The sequence below is a fragment of the Corvus brachyrhynchos genome, unplaced genomic scaffold (assembly GCF_000691975.1).
Source record: "Corvus brachyrhynchos isolate BGI_N302 unplaced genomic scaffold, ASM69197v1 scaffold1, whole genome shotgun sequence".
Taxonomy (NCBI): domain Eukaryota; kingdom Metazoa; phylum Chordata; class Aves; order Passeriformes; family Corvidae; genus Corvus; species Corvus brachyrhynchos.
The window spans coordinates 5,234,622-5,256,000 of record NW_008237222.1 but is presented as its reverse complement, the minus strand read 5'-3'; the positions used below and the strand labels follow the sequence as shown (position 1 = coordinate 5,256,000).

Below are 21,379 nucleotides of genomic sequence, written 5' to 3'. Positions count from 1 at the left end.
GCTGATCGTAGCCAAGCAGGACGTACAGATGGCGCTTGACTGTGTTGAAAGCTTTAGCGCTGCTGATGTCCGACTCTGCGCTGCTCTCATCCTTGGCCATGAACTTCATGAGCACTGTAATGAGCTGGTGGACAGTCTGGTGGTCAATCCCAGCATCCTCTGGCAGCAGGTCTTTTATTGTATTATCATTCTCTGGGGAAGGTTGTCCTATGGGTACAAGAGACATTGGTATCAGACACTGGAGAACACTGTGTAAACTCTGTAAATCCAAAAACGGGGTACAAAATACACAAGAATTTTTTTCCAGAGTTCACTGCTCCATTTCTGCCCAAATACACACAGTGACGTTGCAGGAGACAGGCAGGCATTTCTGAGGACATTGTTCCTCTGTTGTCTCAGGCCCAACAGCACAGAAACACCTACTGTGTACACCCAACTCCATTTCTCAGCTTTCCCATAATTAGTGGAGCATCTTATTTCCCATCCCAGTGCATTTCTGCCGAATTGAACACTATTATTCTTCCACATCGATCAAATCCCACTGCCACCAGATTCTCATCTGGTATGGTTATCAGTCTTTCTTCAGTAAACATTAATGGGTATCAGTCTTTGCCAGTGGAAAATGTACAAAATGGCAAAGGTAGGAAATACGAAAAACTGTACCAAATAATGACTAAACAAAGAATGAAGACTTCCCCTATTAGCACGAATCTGTATTTCTCTTAAATAACTTGTATTATTACAAATAACTTGCAAATAAATAGTATTATTTTAATATTCTAATTTACCCATATTCTCAATGTGATATGCTATTCTGACAAGGCACTCCTTTGCTGGTACAACTGCATCTCTCTTAGGTTCTTCACAAGAAAAAACTGCAATGTCTGTAAAGTTTTTTTAAATAATTTTGAAGTATGTTGCATTTTTATTGGTGGGTGAACAAAGGTTTGTTTGGCTGTTTTGCAAAGCATGGGAGATGGTTTTCATTTCTATGACAGATGAAAACTAAAATATGTGGGGGGGCAGGAATTTTCAGACCCACTTCTATTAAGAGTAACTTTCCCTTACTGGTCTTATCTGGGTAAGAAGAAATAACGAACTCCATGTTATACAATATTTTTTTGTTCCAGACAGTTTTCACTGGGATTTTTTACTTAAAAATCTCCCTCACGATTAAAATTCTCTACCCAGGCTTTTGCTGGATCAAGATTTGCAGATGGAAAAAGAAAACAATGAATTCTGAAATAATTAGGATCAGAAATAAAGCAAAAACTATTTTCAGAAGCACATTAAAAATGTACACAGAAAATAATCTTAGCTTCATGGACATAAACTGAGAAATAATCTTATATTCTTATATAATATTACACACAGATTAAAATTTTCCATGGAATTATATCACAAAGACACAATTTTTGTAAGGATGATATTTGACTGTTCTATCCAGCCCTATTTATTTTCATCTCTATAACATGTTGTGAGATTTTCAATAAACCAAAGAAGGCGATAAGATGAAATGAGTCAAAGGATCATTGGGCTCTAAATAATTCCTGGTTCTCCAAATAGAATTCAAAGAGGAATTAATCTGAAAAGATTAAACCATTTTATTTTCACTTGCTGAGCAATATAATTTAGAAGCTCAGCGATAAAATGTTCAATTTTGACAGTGTTTCATAATTCTAACTCTAGCTAACAGATACTTCCCAGGGCTTTTCCTGACATTTTACTCTTCCAGAAATATTACTACCCTTTCTGATGCATTAAAGATTTCTCATACTTTACCCTCATGCAAAACTATACAGCAGGAAAGAGAAAACAGAGCTTCACCCTGATTTGTTTGTCATAGCTCTACTAAAGATCAAGTTTATGGAATGTCAGTCACTCCATTATTATTTCTGATGTAGGAACCTGCAAAAAACCAGCAATGGAGAACTACTTGTTTAAAACTGCAAAAACTCTACAATCCAGTTTAGTCAATAGATCTTCAGAGTGTGGAAAACTACTGCTGTCTGGAATGAGTCTTAAGTTATATGAAGCCTGAACTAAACATTCATTTCATCAACACAAGATACAGGGTATCCTGTTATCACATGAGGCTGTTTAAATCCAAGCTAAGAATGCAAAACCAAGACAGCTCTATCTCTACAGTGGCTAAGGTAACTTTTACCCCTTGAAATTTGTGTGCATTTGTATATGCCTATATAAGGTACATTAGATACACACACATATCCTCCCCAACCCTCATCAAAACCTTCTCACATCACCAAACTCACAGACATAGTTAATATACAGCCTCCATGCCTGAATTCAGTCTAGCCTTACCTCTGAAGATTCATCTCTTTATTCATGTGCCCCCTATTTCAGATCCCTTTACCTTCAAATTACTCTAAGGTTTATCACAATGTAACATAAAACATCAGATCACAATTACACCATGCTTCATCATCCCAGCTGTGATCCCTACCAATGAAACTCTCTCAGTGACTGTCCAGGATACTGCAGAGGATACAGGAACAAATACATGATCCTGCTGTTTGATCCATACAGAATGCACACTGAATTCAGCTTGCATTTGGACTGTGCAAGGATGCCCATTTTAGATCTAGAAAGGACAGATGAGCATGAAACTGGTTCATTCAAGTGCCATGTATAAAATACATGTTTTTCTACTACAGATGTACATCCTCTGCTTAGGAGTCAGTCAGTTCCTTAGCCAAATCAGATATGCTCAGTACTCCCAATGCAGTGTTAAAAACTGAAACAAAACTCAAAAATTTCTTTTTACAAACACTTAAGCTTTTAGGAAGGAATAATAAATACTGGGTAGGAGAAAAGGGGCAGTAATCAGTCTTCTAGTTCCCAAATCATCTGTCGTATTCTGAATCATATTATTAGAGTTTTCTTGAGATCAGTAGTTACTAACTACATGAAACATTTTATATACACATTTTTAGTGGAAACTTTGTTTTAACCTTAGGTGATGAACTACCTGACCCTGGAAAGTAAAGTGTAGAAATACCAAAATACAGCTAATAAAACCACAATGTCTAACAATGCCTACTGTGAGACTGACACTTCTTATGCAAAAAAATTCCTTTAAGCCCAGTATATAGCAGGTGGTTAGAGCCATTAAATGAAGAACAATCATCCACTGACATACCTGTTTATTGCATCATTACATCACTTGTTCCCTCTGTGAGCCTGTGACAACCCACACATATGTTCTGTAAGGAACTGGTTGATTTCCAGCTCTCACTGGGCTAGCACAGCAGGCTATATCCTGCTAACTCAGAAACTCCCCTATTTCATTTCACAGCTTAGTCAGCTCCCACAGTGACAAGGTATCTTCCTTCCAGCTGATCATCAAGTAAGTTGATATGTTTTGATTATGAATTTGCATCTGTTGGAAGTATTCCAAGTCTTAAAGATGGAACATGAAAAGATCTGAATCTGACATCTCTTCACTTCCAAATCATCAGTCTACACAGCACTCAGAGCAATAACTGTCAGTAGCCACAATTATTGAGAGATTACTTGGACCCTGCTGTGCTGCCTATTCTACAGACACCTGACAGAAGGGCAACATCTTCACAAAATGTCAGTAAATACAAAATAAGGGACTTGAGACATCTATAAGCATGCAGAGGAGACGTGTAATATACAGTACTAACAGGCAAAAGTATTCTGTCTGCAGTCTTTAAAACCTGAAGGACAAAGATCAGACTCAAAACAGGTGACCCATGGGGCAAGTCTAGCAAATATTTACTTGTGGGCAATGAAACACAGGAGGGTGAGGCACTGCTGGCACAGCTGACTGACTGAATGACCTCCTCCCAACTCCAAAGTCTTATTTACAACTGGAGGCAGCTTTCAGTACAGATTGAGAGCAAAGCTTCAATTTACACTTTTTGAAACCATGCTGAGATGTGATTCACTCTGCCATTTAGACAACTTCCATCTCATGTAAGTTTATCTCACGATCAGCAAGAAAGTCAGAGTTAGAGCCTTCCTTTTCCTGTTCCATCAAAACACACCTCCCTTGTCAAACCCACCTGGTGTTTGCTCTGGTGTTCCTCCAAGAGCTGGTGCAGACTGCTCATGTCTGGTCAAGCTCACAGCTTTAAGAGAAAACAAGAGCAACTCTGTTTAATAAGGCAGCACTGACATCTTACACTTAGCATATATTCAGTGTTAGCACATTTATGTTCATTTACTCATGCACTGCTGTCAGGCAGTGAGTGTATCTGCTTGGAACATGTCACTTGTGTGCCCTACAGACTTTGTGCACCATGTTCTGCAACTCTAATTTTCTCCATCATTCAATTTTGCTGGTACAAGAGTCATCGCACAGGAGTCCCTGTGCAGCATCAGTAATCAGTCATGAAGGATTACCTAAGAATCCCAAAATATTTGGGGGGCGTCTTGGAAAGAATATATATTGCAGTGTTGGAAAGAAAATTACTTTTTAAGTTAATAGATCACTAGCACCCAAGTTCGAAAGTTTTATCAGTTCCTATTGCATGGGTAAGAGCAATGTGAGAGGTCCAATTTGAATATAAGGACTGATCTGTGTTTGCAAAACTCTCTAAATGAGAAGGGCCAAGCTTTATTTCTGCTTGGAAAGGTATCTGCATGGCACTCCACACAATCCTATGGCTTTCCAGCACCTAGGTCCTCCTGTAGAAGCCAGCAGGAAGGATGTGTTGCACGGACATTGTTTGCTTAACAACGGAATTCTGAATATATTCAAAAACTCATTTGAGACATTAATAGTTGTTTTTAAGATGTCTAACATATGCTGCATGCACTGATTAATAATTATAATTAATAAATAAATCAGTAATAGAGGAATTTTTCTGTAAACACTGTATCTATTTAAGACAAAACTACTGCATATTAGCCACAAACAAAATTTAAGATCTAGAAAAGACAAACTAGGCTTGGAGCATTTTATTCTGGCATTTTAAACAGACACATCTAGACACAATGTCTATGTTCTTTGTCAAACTCACTAACTTGTCAGTATCTGAGTAATGCCCAAAGCAGTCAGAAACCTAAATTTGCCATCCCAACTGGATAAATATTGACAAATCCAATGTGTACCCATCAACGGGATAGGAACCTAAGGGAGGAGATACGGGTGTGTCACAAAAACATAGATACTCAACGAATTTTGGTGGTTAAGGTTTCTGGAAGGGAGAGCGCTCTCTTGGACTCGGCGGGTCCCTTCACGCTGTCCCTCAGGGAGCGCACGCTCTTCTGACGGTTGCGTGCGAAACGAGCCCTCTTGATCTTCCACATTGCCGCATCACTGAGGTTGGCCACATTTGTCCGGACAGCAGTGATAGCTTTGCAAATGCAAGGGACCAAGTTAGGATTCATTCCACAGCATGGGGGGGCCCTACTGCTGCCAAGTGCCAAATGCAACTGGGCCCCAGGTCCCACTCAAGCCAAGAAAAGTTTCATATGGGCCCAAGGGGTCCATCTGCAAGGCACTCATCTACATGCTCTCATTCTGAAATCCATAAAACCCCAAAAGGCATAACTCTGTTAAAAAATTATGCTGTTACTTGACAAAAACAAATTCTTGAAACCAAGATCTGAATTTCAGGCTAAGAGAAGGTATATATATTTTAAAAGGGCAGAACTCTCACAAGTATGGATCACATTTAGTGCACTCATACCCAACCATGGCCTCTAGTTCTGCCTTACTAACCTCCTGTTATGCCTACTCTTACCATCCTGAATTCGAACTCAAAAAACCTGTGAGTGTTATTATTGAGTTATAGTGGTGTTACCAGCAGTATCACTGCATGTCTTAATGGGATCACCAATACTTTTCCATACTCATATCTATAGTGCACTGAAACCCTTTGAGTTTAATCATCTGAGTGACTGAAGTCAGTGAGCCCATTCTTTGCATCACCTGTGTCCTTGAAATGGCAAAGAGAAAGGTTAAAAAGAAATCTGAAAATTATCTCCTTCTTATTTTAAATCACTCTAAAGTATTCCTATTTAAAGATATTGCCCTACATTTGCAGTCAGAGGTGTTAGAAACTATTGCCAAGATTCCATCCTCAGACCATAGCAGCAGTTCCCAGCATTGGGTCAAGCTACTCACACATGGGGAAGAAAATACCTTTGCAGTTCCACCCCTCTCCTGTGCAGCAGTAGCACCACCTGGGCTTTTTTAGGCACTGGGCTCCATGCAAAAGTAGAAGGAAGTGTTAGACCGCTGAGGGAACATACATTGTTCAAACAGCTGTTCCCATCTCCTTCAGGAAAATCAGATGGAAATAGATCTGACTCATGGGCCACCACTTGGGTTAGGAAGTTTTCAATTATTTAGCATTCTAAATAATTATGCATGAAGTAATTTTTAGTCCCTCCCTAGTGAAAGATTTGTTTTCTCATCAAGAAACCAAGTATGAACAGGACAAACATTTAAAAACTTTTGTCACTGCAATAATAGTTAACTGAGCACTGGCTCTAAGAGTCCATGTATCTCTTATGCTGTGCCCCATACACTAGGGCTTTTTTGAGGGTCAAACAGCGCTCCTAGGGCTGACTTCGTACAGACCACCACGGGACAGGGTTGGCATGATCTGGGACTTGGAGAATAGCAAACATGACAGTATTAGAATATCTACAGTAGAACAAGTGGGTTAATGTGGGTTGCAGGCGATCATAGAACCAGACCACAATCCAACCAAGGCTGCAAACACATCCGAATGAGAGCAAAACACAGCACCCAAAGGCACAACAGAATACAGCCTAACCCGTATTCAGGAAGTAAAAAATGCTCACTTCAATTTATTTCATTTTGGCCTGAAAGATTAGTTAATTTCAGAGAATTTATACACATGAGACCTGCAACTCTCTCAGACTCTTGCAGGCAGCTAAAATTCCAGAAGATGACAAAAAGTGATCAGATTGATTTCAATTCTGCTTACTTGTTGGGAAAGGGAACTCTTTGTTGCAGTCCAGATGAAGCTGCGCCTCCAAAGACAGGGTCTCAAAGCGATTCACAAAGAACTCCCAGCTCAAAGCTGGGATATCTGCTTTTAGAAAATGAAGTAGCAAAAGCTTACTAAGAATTGTGGGCCTATCCTTGACAACTGTGTCAAACTGGAAATCAAGGCAGAGGCAGAGACCCTATAGAGGGAAACAAAAAAAATAACACATAACTGAGATATGAGATCTTTTAAGGATTTTTTTAAAGCAAAGGGAGGTCAAAGCTTGTAACTCCTCCTGTCAGTTAGTACAGGATCAAGGTTTAGCTCTTTTTTTCTACCAAGTCCTTTAAATCAGAACTAATGCTACTGATATCCGTGGAAAGTAAGGTAAATAAAGAGATAAATAAGCATCGTATTTTGAATGTAGAATTTTCTAAGATTTTGAGCAATACAAAGGTACCAGCAAAGTTCTGTCCTACCGCATATTTGGCACACAATATTAAAGTACTTCACTCACACTCCCCGTCCGAGAAAAACCTTACATTTAGGTAACTGAATCAAGCCTGTAATTACAAAAAGAATGAATCACCAAGCCTAAACAGAGGAAGAAAGATTACACTGTGAAGTGTATCAGAGGCACTTTGCCTCAAAATTCTTCTGCACATTATTTGCACTAGAATTTTGTCTGTAGTGTTAAAACTTAAGGTTGAGAAGAAAGCCCACACATTAAATATAAAAGTGCAGTATACTGGTCTCATTAAACCCAAGTTCAGTAACTGTGTCACTGAACTCAAGGTCTCTGGAAACTATTTTGAAAAGGTACCAAATGGAATTAATCTAGCAAATATTAACAGCTTTTCGTAGGCAGTAACCCCGAACTCTTGACACACTCATTCTATTCTCCAGAGAACTAGAACTGAATTGTTCTATGAGATTTTTTTTTTTTTTATCTTGCTTTTCTCGCTTCCGTATCTGCTTAGACTTAATCATGTGAATCCTGACTGGCAGCCTCTCTCACATGCTTGAAGTTACATGCCTAAGTAAATCTTGTAAAGATCGAGACCATGTTTGGTTTTGCTCAAACATATTTTCTCACAGTGAGCTCAGCAGGGTGTCATAAAACTTAGAATTGCAATTTTTTTAATTGAAAAATATCAGATTACTTTCAAATAATAAAAAAAATTACAGTTTTCTACAACAGCAGCTCAAACACAATAGTAATCCTCTGCAGTCATCAAAGTATTTATGGTTGGACTCGATCCTAAGAATTATTTTTTCCAACGTAAACAGTTCCATTACTCTAAGTTGGCAGTAGGGCAGCATCATTTCCCTTGGCTATTCTGGGCATATGTCAAGCACCAAGACCAATAATGCTTGCCTAAAGAGGTATTAGCAGTGACTGTGATGCTTTTCATCTGAACTCCAGGTGAAAAGCCCATTTCCCATTGGAATGTATTTTTTCCCATGTAACTCACCCACCTGTAAAGCTGGCCTCTTTATGGTGTCAAGTAATAGGCCAGCTCTTGTAGCCACTGCTGGGTTGACATCTTCCACAGCAGTCAGGAAACAGCAGAATGCATGAGCCAAAGAGTACTTCAGTAGGTGGTTTTTTGTCACAGAGTGAATATCCAAAAATCTGCACAACACAGCCACTTTCTCCACTGTAGTAGTCATGCACCCAGACAAGAAAAGAGGCATATTCATTTAGGCAATGGTTTATGTACTGATTAATATAAATTTCCTAGAAATATACACAGCTGAGAAAGTAACAACAAAAAGATAGCTGGAAGGAGTTGTAATTTTGATTTTTATTTTCCAAAATGTCTCATCTTCTCCTCTATTTTACTGCACTGTGTGCCATAGTTTTGCACCAAACTATCTCCAAAGCAGCAAAAAGATCATCATCTATTATAGGTCTCCTCAGTTATAGCAGAGAAAGCTCTACCTCTTCAGAGAAGAAACAAAGAGAAAATAGAGTACATTTCTCAGGCCCACCTGCTTCAAATCTCATCTTCCAGTCTTTACTGTTGAAATTGCTGTTTATGATTGTCCAGAAAATGTCAGCTCCATGGGGAAGCGAAAGTGCATGAAGAAGAAGTGGGACTGCCAGGGAAGAAAGCTGAGAGAACTCAGACTTCACAACTCCCCACAAGCTGGCAAGACAAAAGAGAGCAAGCCTGCTTATAAAGACACTCCCTTGATATCCTTTCTTCTAAATGTAAAGAACTTTTCATGAAAATATTTATGAGCCATCCTGGGCATTTATGTGAATACTGTGGAGTGGACTGTAGTAAAAACAGAGTAGGAAAACAGAGCTACTTGCAAATCTTCAACTACAGCAGGTTTTTTCTTGAAAAATCCAGGCTCAAATATTCCTCACTTTGAAATACTTCAGATTTTGAAAGAGTATGCCTAATTCAAGATAACTGCCATGGAACACAATCTATGCTATGAATTAGGAGTTTCAGCATGACCAGCTACACCACATAAGCCACATGAAGTGTCTTGGCACCACAAATCATGTGCATCCACGAGTAACTAAGAAGTTGGATATTCACAATTTGCTGGTATTTAGATTCAGGACAGATTTTCTAGGCTGCTAAAACCCCAAGTCTTGGAAGATCTTCAGCAAAATTGATATAGAGCAGCTGTTAAGTGCTGACAAACACACTCTATTTCAGAAGATCATATGCTGATGTTTATTCAGCTACTTTTCTGCAGAAGTCCCTTTCTCCAAAGAGAATCTTAAAATGCATGGATTTCAATCCAATTCACTCTGACTCCAAGTGAACAAAATTCCTTTCCCTTATAAAAATAAGGTGAAATACTATTGTTCTCTCAGCTTTAATGCTAAGGCCCTATAAACTGCATGCCTGCCTCCACAACATCCTTTATTTTATTTTGTAGAGTCCAGGAAGATACATCAGTCTCAGGTAATGGTATTATTGAATATGAGAGACTCTGACTCATTGCAAAAGAGGTGGTTCACGATGGGGTAGCCATGATGGACAATGAAGGGTACCTTGATTTCATTTACATCTTAATTGGCCTGTGCAATGAACTCTTATACAGGTTTCTTGATCTTTCCAGACATCCCTACCACTCTTGTCAATTTTCCATTGTAAACTTGCAAATTCTTTGACACTAACAACAAACTTATAGCTGGAGAACCAATTAAGTATGAAGAAAAAATGTGATATAAAAACCCACCTTGAAATCAGCATGTGATCTTGAATATAGGCAAGAAATTGTGGATGGTCTTTTCTTGCTATATACAGGCATTCACCATGAAGACACAGGATCTTCAAACAATTCAGCATGTTAAAAAGAATGTCTGGTTCTTCAAACCTTGACATTTCCTGTGTAAACAGATGTTCTCTCAGCACAGTGACACCACTTCACCAACAATACAAACCAAACTGACAAGTAATCCATGTTACCTGCAATATAGTGTATATGAGCTTCAAGGTAACTGGAAGTTGCTGATAACAAAACTTCCTTTCTGTGTCATTCTTTATCGCTGTTAAAAATGTAAGTTACAGTCAACGTTAAAATTCTTTTATCTGTGGATTCAAAATGAAACTAAAGAATGTTAAGGTGGTGAGAGTTAAATTAATTCTAGGCACATTAAGCATGCAGTCAGTAAAATTAGCACAGCATGGAATTTAGCATGTAATATTTTTGCTACTTTATATGTTCAAAAAGCCAAGATTTCTTTTAACATTTTTTTGGGAGACAGTCACACTTGCTATCAACTTATTTACAGCCTAGTTATTTAATATGTTGAAAGAATTAAATGCATGATAAAAAAAGTGACTGTGCATTGTTTGACTTGAAAGACTGCTCCAGAAACTTGTATTGTATACGAGTATAAGCACTTCTTTATAGCCTTACTGAAATAACCTTTTCAGCCTCTACCTACCAGCATTTTCTGTGGTCTCTGTGTGATTTCCTGGGTTTTCTCCATGCTTTGGTGCTGATTTGTCTTCCTCTTCTCCTTCAGTTCCTATAATAAACTCAGGTCTAGTATACAGAAGACTATCCTCGAGGTTATCTGTGGGCTCCTTTAAGAATATAATTAGTTAAATTCATTTCTTGATGCTCTCTACATACATGAGGCCACATCCTGCTCTCTAAGCTACAACTGGTGTGACAAACTGAGCTCAAATAAGGCAGACTTTGTTTAGGTCCATGTACATTTGTGCACTCAAATAACCTGCATATCTAATATTTTGCATCAGCAAATGCATACTGACAAAAAGACTGTGTTCCAAACATGGATTTAACAGAAACTGTATATCCATATCAGAGCTGAGAGGCATTCAATCAAAGGGCCAATACCTCACCAAGTTTGTCATCCTTGCCTGAAAGGAGTAACAGACAGGAGCAGGGTGTTTCCTGCACTACTGTTGAGTTACCAGCTTTGGGGCAAGACATACCTCAACCACTTTTACATTGAAAAATGTAAACTCCAGGCTGGAGTTACTTCTGCCTGTGGCCAGGAGCTCAGCATTAAAGGTTCCCATTGTGACATTTATGTTGTAAATTGCAGTGTGAATTCTGGGAGTGCCCCAGCACCCAAAAGACTGCACTACTCGCTATTTTTCAGTTGAGATGAGAATCTGTACTGGAGGGGCATGAGATGATTTTTCTAGCACAAGTTATTGACTATCAAATGCAAAATAACTACTTCTAGCATACACATCAAATTAAATTCTGAAAATTTGACACATAAAAAGGCATCATTATTCCCTCCACTGAAGAAATAAACTAATAAAAATCTGCTACTAAAATGCCACAGCAAATGAGCATCAGAATAAACAGAATGATGCTTTCTTCTCAACTATCAGGCAGAAAAGTTATGTATAATAGACATACAGCTCAAAATAAATTCACCACACCACCACCACCACAGGAAATACTCCAATTCTTCTGCAAAGCTACAGAGGACTTTAATGGTGACTAGCAACTTGAGAGTATCTGTATCTGATAAAGTTGGATACTCAACCTGAAGTACATTCAGTTTTCCCACAGCACTCAGCATTTTAAATGGTCAAGCTCCAACTAAGGCTTGCTCACTTGACAACTGATTCATTCAAAATCATTAATCATTTTAAAGCATCCACTCTTTGCTTTTAACAAAAGCTAAGTATTAACGTTTCACATTTTATTCGAGACACAGTATGATTGGAGTGATGCACTTCCAAAGTGAAATAGCACGTCAATGTTCATGGGGGAAGAGTTCATAGTGGATGAATATTGCCATCTTCCCTGGGTTCTTTGAATCAATTTGAACTTAGGAAATTTTAGAGTTCAATGGCATTTTGATTTAAACTCCTGAATCCTTCATGCCAAAAGTCAGTGCAGCTTTGCTCCCTTGAGCACAATGGAATGAGAATAGTGAAGGAGTTTTTTAGCACACCAATAATACAGATCCTTTCCTGCTCTGCTTACCACAAGCCTGATTTCTTCCTTTGGAGCAAGCTGTTCCAGCAGCTCAAAACCCAGCTGGTAACACAGAATGCTGGACTGGCACAGACCACATTCAACAGCTTTTTCATCTTTCTGACAGGTGTGAGAACCACCCCAGGGTGCCTGGAACACATTGTTTATGATGGCTATTACATCTTTTGAGATGCTGTTCTCTAAGCCCAAAGTGACACCATCATCCTGGAGTTCCATCTGAAAGAAAGTGAAAAGATTAAGGATTTATTATTCATTTAAAAGGCAGAGAACTGACTTTCTGCTTCTTCCTACATTTCTACTACTTTTATATTACAGTACTGGAAAGAATTTGAGATAAACTGTAGCTCAGAATTTAACTTGTCAAGGGTGTTGATGCTCAAGCCCAAACAGCTAGAGTAAATAGACAATTTCAAGCACAGAATCCATTAATTTTACCTGGAGACTGTAATCCAAACCACTTATCCTTGGATTCACAATGTACAAACCTAACTATCCAAAAATTAACCTAACTAACCTAAGCTTATCAACATGTCTCTGCCTCTAGTCTGTAAAAATAAACAAATCTCCAATGAAAAGTTCCTTTCACTAGTGTGAGGTTAGTATCTAACCAGAATGTGGAAGTATATAACTTCATTGAACACAAATCTATAATTTCTATAAAGACAGATGACAGCTGTACTGGGATTTAAATGCCTTACACTTCATGCCAGGCCCTTAGCAGATAGAGAATCAATATAGGATCAAAAGAATCAATGCCAGGCCCCTAGCAGAAAGAGAATCAATACAGGAGAGCCAAAAGTGACTACAGAACTTCAGTGTTCCTGCCATGTGGATGTTTTCCTTCTGCAAGTACCTGCTTCAGAATTAGATCAAACATCAGAATGAAGCAATTAAGATTCATTTCTTCATCTTCACACTCAAAATCAATAGTTTTTCCACTAGGGTGTCCAAAATTCTTGAAAGGGCTGTGGAAAGGACTACGTATTGGGCTCCGAAATGGGCTCTGGAAGGGGCTTGGGAAAGGACTGAGCATGTTGTGCTGAACTCTGCGCCCAGGGTCAGAAGCAACGCTTACCTGAAAACATAAAAAAAATCAACATGTACAAATGACTGTTAGACATTTAAGCAATCTCATTCTATACGAAAATGCCAAAAATAGCAAGAACTCTGGCAGCCTTGCCATTCCCTTCTGTAGCTCTTTTGCAAAATACACAGGTGTCCCTTAATGCCACTGAATAAGATATGATAGAAGTACAGGAACAATATTCTGCCCAGATGTGTACATTCTCTCAAGCTAAGCAGCTGACATCCATTATGTTATTCCTACTAAGGAGAATTTCAACATCATAAACCAAACTGAAAATTGGTGCAAGCAGTAAAGCAGCCATCAGGTTACAAAGATCTGCTCCATAATCCATGGACACTGATTTTAATAGCAGGAGGCTAATAAAGGAGCCCATCTCAAGAGAACTTTGCTCACTAAGGCTCTACCAAGGATACAGGTAGCTGGAAATGCACTAGTCAAAATGGCAATAAGCTGTGTATGTGTGCACTGATCTATGCCCACACCACAGCAGGTCATCTAAAACACCCTGAGAACACCTAGGCATTGCAGGGAGATACACACTTAGATGGCACACAAGGTCTGTTTTCAGGCCAGCTATGGTCTGAAAGACCAGACAGTAAGTTTGTCCATTTTTTCTGCTTAGTTTAGAAGTGATCATGGGCTAGGTGTGGCAGTGCTCGCTGCAGAGCTACATCAGAAGACTGGTACACCACATGCAAGGAATCATCAACTGCCTAGATGCTGTAGTTCCTTAAATCTAAACAATCGGGGCTTTCAAACAACCTTGTTCTGGTGTCCTTCAAGCACTTCATCCAAACTACTGGGAAGTTAAGTCACATCAGACCAAATATGTGTAGTGCCTACAGATTTGTACATGTTTTCTTCCAGACCATAAGCTTTTGATAGACAACTTTAGATCAAATTCTTCATCTCTTTTGTGTGGGACAAAAAATACAGGGAACCAGAAATAAATTCTGCTCTCTCACCCTTTCAAAACTTACCCAGGCCCACCAAATTCACACCAGAATACAAAAGGTCATTCTGGATGACCAGTTGTCCGTAACAACTTGTTGCTGATGGTTATTAATAAAAGGTGCAAAGAATAAAAAAGGTTGGAAAATATACCAAGTTCCTACCTGTATTATCTTTACACTTTTATATGATTGAGCGATATTAACTGAAGTCATGCCAATTTTCTCTCATTTTCAAAATTTATAGTGTTTCCAATCAAACACTGCCATATTGAAAGATGATTTTTAATTCTTCACATGGACTCTATTAGGAAGACTTTTACAAGCAAAAAAAATAAGCAGGATAAGTAACAGTTACCCTCCGAGCTGCAAGATTTCCCGCCAGTTCACTGACTCTTGATTTTCTCTGATTTGCCAATTCTTTTACAGAATTAACTCCATCAGAAAACATGCTGATTAGTAACTGAAGAGGAACAACAATGTCTAGTTCAGACAACACCTGAGGAAATACAACAAATAAGAAAGCATGAGTTTCAAGTTGGATCACAAACACCAGCTACTTTATATGCATTTTTATAACATGATCCTCAGTTCAGCAAGCTCTGTGAATTTAATTTTGGAATTCAATGAGGTGAGGTGCAAGCATAGATTTCTGTTAGAATCAGGGCAAAATAAAACAGGTACTTTCAAAATATTTGTTGGCATCCACTTGGTGCACCTTGAGATCAATTTCATTCACAAACACCCAGGGATGTGAGGTTATTCCACAAAAATATTTCTGTAAAGCAGAAGTATTACCAATACTTGAATGAATAACTACTTATTTATTATTACTTAAAACTGAATTCCTTTCTTCATTCTAAGAACCTGGTCAGAATAGTAGCCTACAGGTGTCAACATAGTGACAGGATTGTTAATTGCACATCACTTAGAGAATATTCACAATCTACTATGCCACCAACACTCAGATAAATATAAGCTCATTTGTACTTGTCATTAAGTGTTATTAATTCAAGAAAAATCTAAAAAAATCATGCTTTACTTGAAAACTCTGTATACCTAAAAATTGAAATTACAGTCAGGTAAATTGGTCTTTGCAGAGACCTTAATTAAAATAACCCTCATCAGAAGAAAAAGCAATAATGAAAAGTACAGGTATTATTCTGAGGTGCTGTGGAAAATTTTATACCCTTTTTGAACTCATTGCCCTCAGGTGACATGATTATCCCTGGAGCTTTTGATAAGAACATTGGGTGAATGTCAATTTTGTGGGCAAACATAGCACAAAAGGGCCAGATCAGCAGAAAGCTTGGCAGGCACAGAGCTAGTCTAATCCAGCTCCTCATATGCAGGAACAACTACAGCTGTTTCTGGAGTCTCAAATTAATTTTGAAATCTACAGACCAATTTCTGTGGAGACTAAAACATAGTGCTGTAAGAAAGCCAACTGAATGGCCCTAAAGACTCAACTGACAAAGGTAAAAGAAATTCCCAGGCTTCCATTTTATTAAAGAATCACAAAATCATTTAGGTTGGAAAAGATCCCCAAGATTACTGAGTGCAGCCTTTGACTGATTCCTACCTTGTCAACTAGGTTATTGCTCATGAGGGGTTAGCTACACTCAAGGTCTGTCTACCAACCACCCTTATATTGGAGCAAAGGGCAGAAGGTGTGCATCAACCTTGCAAAAGCTGATTCTTTTTCAAAATTATCAGCTGTTTCAGCATGACTTGTCAAGCGAGGACACTTACATGGAGCCAGAGCAATGCCTGCTCTTGAACAGAAGATGGATACCCTGTGAATCTACAGCTAATAAAGCCAAACATCTCCTCCAAGGAGAAAGGGAGAGGACAAAGCTCAGTGTCAAACATTTTGCTGAAAAACAGAAAAAAATGTAGCATCACTGAATTAGCATGGCATACACTGTGTGAGATAGAACAGAAAACTGGTAGAAAGCTAATCCTACTTGCAGCCTCACCCTCCACAGGAGCTGAGTTAGGCTGCTGATACCACCTGTCCTAACTATATAAGGTCATGTCTGAATTTGGTGATGTACCTTAAGAATTGACATCCCATATGTCCAGTTTCATTTGATAGCAAAATCTTTTCCAACATCCAATGCAAAAATCAGAAAATTACTCATCTCACTAGTCCATTATTCCATGTTTGCACTAAAAAATTTACAGCAATACCTACAAATATGAACTTACAGTCAGTTTCAGAGCCCTGTCATCAGTTAAAAGGCAATGAGAAGTTTTACTGACAAAGTCATACACCAGACATAAAATTACGATTCCGCCACCATTCTTATTCTGGTGTTTCCTTTGCTCAATAGGGGAAGATATTAGCTAAACAAATACCAAATCAATGCCAGCTCTACTAATCCCCACCATTTCTCATCAACTGGACAGGAGGAGAAAGATGGTCCTTCCAACATGCTACAGGAAGCCACTAAAAATGTGCCTTGCTCACACCAAAGAAGCATCCATGTAGTTGGCTCTTGATACAAAGATATCCGGAGCAATAAAAGAAAACTTTCCCAAAGATTAAATCCTTTAGTCTAAATGTAAGTTATAAAAACAAATCTGAAGCATTCACTCACTACTGCCTATTGCCCACATAGGCATTTGTATTAGTTGTCTCCATCTTACCATGCTAAAACCCTCAACAAACATATGCAAAACCAGAATGACTCCACCATATGCCTACATACCTCAGCACTTCCCGGAACTCTTTCAGTTGGTTATCAGGCACTTCCGTCCTTATAGCTTCCAACCACTCCGGCATGATACATTCCCACACCGACTGGTTTATTACATTGTATGGAATCAAGCAAAGGATTCGATTCAGCCCTTCTTTTAATTGGGTTACAGCACTACATGATTTGTCCCAGTATCCACCAACCTGTGGGTATTTCCAAGGATTACACTGATGAATGACATTTCTAGTTCCTGTAACTTGCTCAGCATCACAAATTTGCTCAGCGTGTTGCAGCAAGGAAATTTTAGGAGGTGATCATTAATACCTTCAAGGCAGAATTTAGAATTCAGCCATGGAGCTGCATTGTTTTTTCCTCTTCCATTTGACTCACAGTACACAAAAGCATTGTCCAAGACTTAAATGAAGTTTGCTTACTTCCACGCCATGAATCAGTGTATTATTATTTACAGTTCTCAAAAAGGCACAGATTTATTTGGTCAAACCTTCACCATCAATTTTTTGCTCCAGGCAACTTGTTACCTTGCTGGGTCTTTATTTTGAAAAACTTGGTCTGTATAAGGTGTTCTTTCATTGGTGTTTGTTTAGGGTTTTTTTGAAGAAAGGTTCTACATGACAGAAGCAAAAAAATATGCTTCTAAGTACATAAGTAATTGGCATACAGAAATTAATTATTCTAACTGACCTCAGCTCACATCTTCTGTTCCTGACTAATGGCTCTAGAGATGCCTGCTGTTTTGGCAGCAATTAATGGTAATCTCAGCCAACAAACTATTTTTCCTTCATTCACCACAGCTAATTTCATGGCTATTTGTCTTCATGTTCTTGTGAAGCCTTGCAAATCTGGCAAGTTTTTGGTCTAGTCTTAAGTATTGCAGTAGGGGGTAACAAAACTCAAAAGAGAGGCTGGATCCAAGAAAAAAATCTGTAAGAGATTACAGCATGAGGTTCAATCCTTCCTTTTCCCCTTAACCTCTAAGCCATGGTCTCTTTTGTTAAGCTTCTAACATTCAAAGCACCCATCCAGCTCTCAAAGTGCCTCAGTTGACCTTCAATCCTCCCACAGCCAGGTGTATCTTAAAGCAATGGTTCAGAGTAAAACACACATCCATGCTGGTCTGCATTTGAACAGCAAATCCCACACATTAGGTCATGAAAAATCCACAGATGCACAGTTCATGCCTGATGATGTAATACATCACATGAAGTCTTGACAGCCTTTCCAAGTCTAGCCACTTAATTTTAGGAAACAAGCCCAACATGTCCTCTGGACATTTTACATGAGAGGCTCAGAAAAAGAATGTCTTACAAAAGCATGATTAAGTGGTGAGTTCTGCTTCATAACTAACGGACAGAAAGAATGACTCCTTCTAGAAGAGGTTGCACCAATGGTTACACTTAGGCACCCTGGACAACCTTCCAGGTAAGTCTCTCTCTCCATCAGCAACAAGGCAAATGATGTCAGACTGGTCTCTTAACTGAGTCACTCAAATTGGGTCTGAAGTTACTGGGCATTGGTATTCCCAGAATTCCCTTCGGTTACAACTGTGTGATTTCATAAACCTTAATTCACACCTGCAGAGATGAAGTATGCAAAGAGCAAAGAAACATCACTAAAGGACAGGCTTATATCTGGGAGTAGGCAAATGACACCTTTTAGCAAAGACAAGTTTGGGTACTTCAGCAGCATAATGAAAATGTGCAGCTATCAAAAATGTGCAGTATCTTTAAATACCTATAATATTCTTTCAAACTGTCTTCACATTATAATAATGCCTAAATAAAATAATAATAATAATAATTATTAAAAAAATAATAAAATAAATAATGCCTACTTTCTAAGACAGTAAAACTAAAAATTCCATTAAGAGGAAAAATTCCAAAATTCCACTGCTCCCTCTACCTCTGAGATTTCTTTGTCTTGTTGGAGCTGGGAAAGAAAAGGCGTTTTTACCTAAGACCTTAATCTCTGTGGCAAATAAGGGAGCATTCAGATAAATCATTCTTACCCTGGCAAACTCCATTGGCTTAGGAAGGAGGCACATAACCATGACATCAAACCGGACATCACAAACAGTCTTCAACCACTTAGTAACAAACTGGGGCTTCAGCTTTTCAACCAGGCTACCAACTTCATCATCCATCATGTAAGCTGTAGAGTGAAACCACTGGAACACCATACTAACCAGCCGTGCTAAACTCTCTGTGGGTGTATTCTCACTGGGAGTGCAAAGGCTCACCTGGAAGAGTGAAACACAAACCAACTTTCATTTCTAGAATTAAAGGTGGGAAACTTTTTGTCTACTATATTTTCCATATTCTCAGAGTTATGAGGATGCAGACTACATAGGAGACAAATGAGATGATCAGTTTTAAGTAGAGGTTGGTACAGGACAATAGAAAAAACATTTCATAACCAGAAAAAAAACAATAAAAGGGAAAAGAAAATAGGCACTGAATTTTTTTGTTTACTTTCAACACTGAAAAAAATCAGTATAAAGTGCTTTGACAAAGTTTTTGGTCTAAACTTTAATACTTTTAATTTCAGAAGGTACTGTAATACCTAGTAAAATTTCTGATATACATACACACATATATATAAAATGTACAAGATAAAAAGATAAGTCAAATCAAGAACTTCAAAAATTCTGAAAGAAGATACCTACTTAATGTACTAAGTAAAAATATTCCAATCTTGAATTTTTGTCCTCATTTGGGGCGTGAATATGAGTTTTAAGTCTTCAGAAACTCTCACATAATAATCAACATTCTTCTCCCTTTCTCCAAACTTTCTAAAATGATACCTGGACTGTAAAGCTGTCACAAATCTGAGATCAAGTTTCTACCCCAACTCACAGGCCAGCACACTGCTAGGTCCTTAATTACCTGTTGTTTGAGCTCTTGGTATCCTCTGGGGACAGGAGACAAAGCCTGAGAAGAAAGGTGAATTGGAAAGAGCCTGAGAAGGAGAATTCTCCTTAAGGAGAATTGCAGAGTGCAGTTTCTGAGGATCCATCAGACTGCAGCCTGGCCTACTAATGAATAGCCAGCAGCAGTCCTGCTGTTTTGGAATAATCTCTGGTAGCTACTGTGTGGGGTAGAACCAGCAGAGCTTCATTCTCTCAACCCACACCAGGTGAATGGAGTACACTGGCTGACACAGCTTGATCAAGCTAACTGCAGGAAGGAACAGCATCCCACTAAGAATCCGACAGCCTAATCAGAGGTAAGAGAGAAAGCTCTGCTTCCAGAAAGTGATGTTGAAAGCTGGAAGGTGAAAAATTGATTTTTAGGGGATTGCCTTTTAAACCTAAAATAATGGCACTCAGCAGAGGGTACTTCTGAACAGAAGCTGATGGCAAACAGAAATTCAATTAAAAACTGAGAGTGAATAGCTCTGTTACACACTTTATAGAGGACTCGGAGGAAGTCAGCAGCTCCACCCAAACTAGTTATGAAATCTCCAAGTCTGACAGCTTCACAGGACAAGTTTTTTGCTTACAAATCGGAACAACTCTCCAACTGAAGCCACGAAGTGAGGAAAATAAATAAAAAGAGGTAAAACTGAGACTTCAGAAAGTAAAGATGAGGGAATCAAGAAGAGTGAGAGAAGAAAGCAAGAATTTCTTACCAAAAACCATATTCCAAACTGGCTCAGGAGGCGTTGGTCATGCTTGTCATCATCTTTATTATCAAAGTCTGTGTTGTCCAGGGAATGATGGGAAGAGGAGAGGCCCATCTGTCTCCTTCGGTTGAGTTCATGCTCCCTCTGCTCAGCATGAAACTCTGCTTCTTTCAGCAAGCTATAAAACAAGCTTGTGGTCAGTGAATGCAGCTTTCCTGCAGTGGATACAGGTATCTAACCAAGAGTAACTAGATGTTAAGCCATATGATGTCATCACTTTCCTGAACAAAATAACATCAAATTCTAGGATTCCAGGCTGACTGCCTCATCAGGACAACACTCACAGCTGATCCATTCTCTGCTAAAGCAGCAGAACTGTCTCTGCTCTTAAATTATCCCGGTGAAACTAAAATTCACCTGCACAAGATTTGCAGGCAATATCGATATGAAAGCCTGGTCCTGCTTTACATACTGGTGGCTCGCCAGCTGCCAGATTACCTGATCACAGCTTCCACGGTGCACACAAGCTCCTCTGCCCCGCACTCGCGGGTGTTGATGGGGGGCGGGGAGGTCTGG

At 38.9% G+C, this 21,379-nt stretch overlaps 1 protein-coding gene across 1 annotated transcript in view; it reads right to left on the bottom strand.

Moving 5' to 3' along the window:
* Positions 1–21,379, bottom strand: part of UNC79 (unc-79 homolog (C. elegans)) — a 96,701-nt gene that overhangs the window by 59,084 nt on the left and 16,238 nt on the right. The window contains exons 11-27 of the mRNA XM_017728931.1: positions 21,302–21,375; positions 20,810–20,981; positions 19,188–19,418; positions 17,174–17,364; positions 16,212–16,335; positions 14,818–14,958; positions 13,276–13,497; positions 12,411–12,638; positions 10,879–11,020; positions 10,397–10,476; positions 10,167–10,315; positions 8,952–9,109; positions 8,436–8,617; positions 6,954–7,155; positions 5,169–5,348; positions 4,053–4,118; positions 5–207 (exon numbers count right to left, since the gene is read on the bottom strand). Of these exons, the coding sequence (XP_017584420.1) occupies positions 5–207; positions 4,053–4,118; positions 5,169–5,348; positions 6,954–7,155; positions 8,436–8,617; positions 8,952–9,109; positions 10,167–10,315; positions 10,397–10,476; positions 10,879–11,020; positions 12,411–12,638; positions 13,276–13,497; positions 14,818–14,958; positions 16,212–16,335; positions 17,174–17,364; positions 19,188–19,418; positions 20,810–20,981; positions 21,302–21,375 (2,745 nt within the window). The remainder of the gene's footprint in view (positions 1–4; positions 208–4,052; positions 4,119–5,168; positions 5,349–6,953; positions 7,156–8,435; positions 8,618–8,951; positions 9,110–10,166; positions 10,316–10,396; positions 10,477–10,878; positions 11,021–12,410; positions 12,639–13,275; positions 13,498–14,817; positions 14,959–16,211; positions 16,336–17,173; positions 17,365–19,187; positions 19,419–20,809; positions 20,982–21,301; positions 21,376–21,379) is intronic.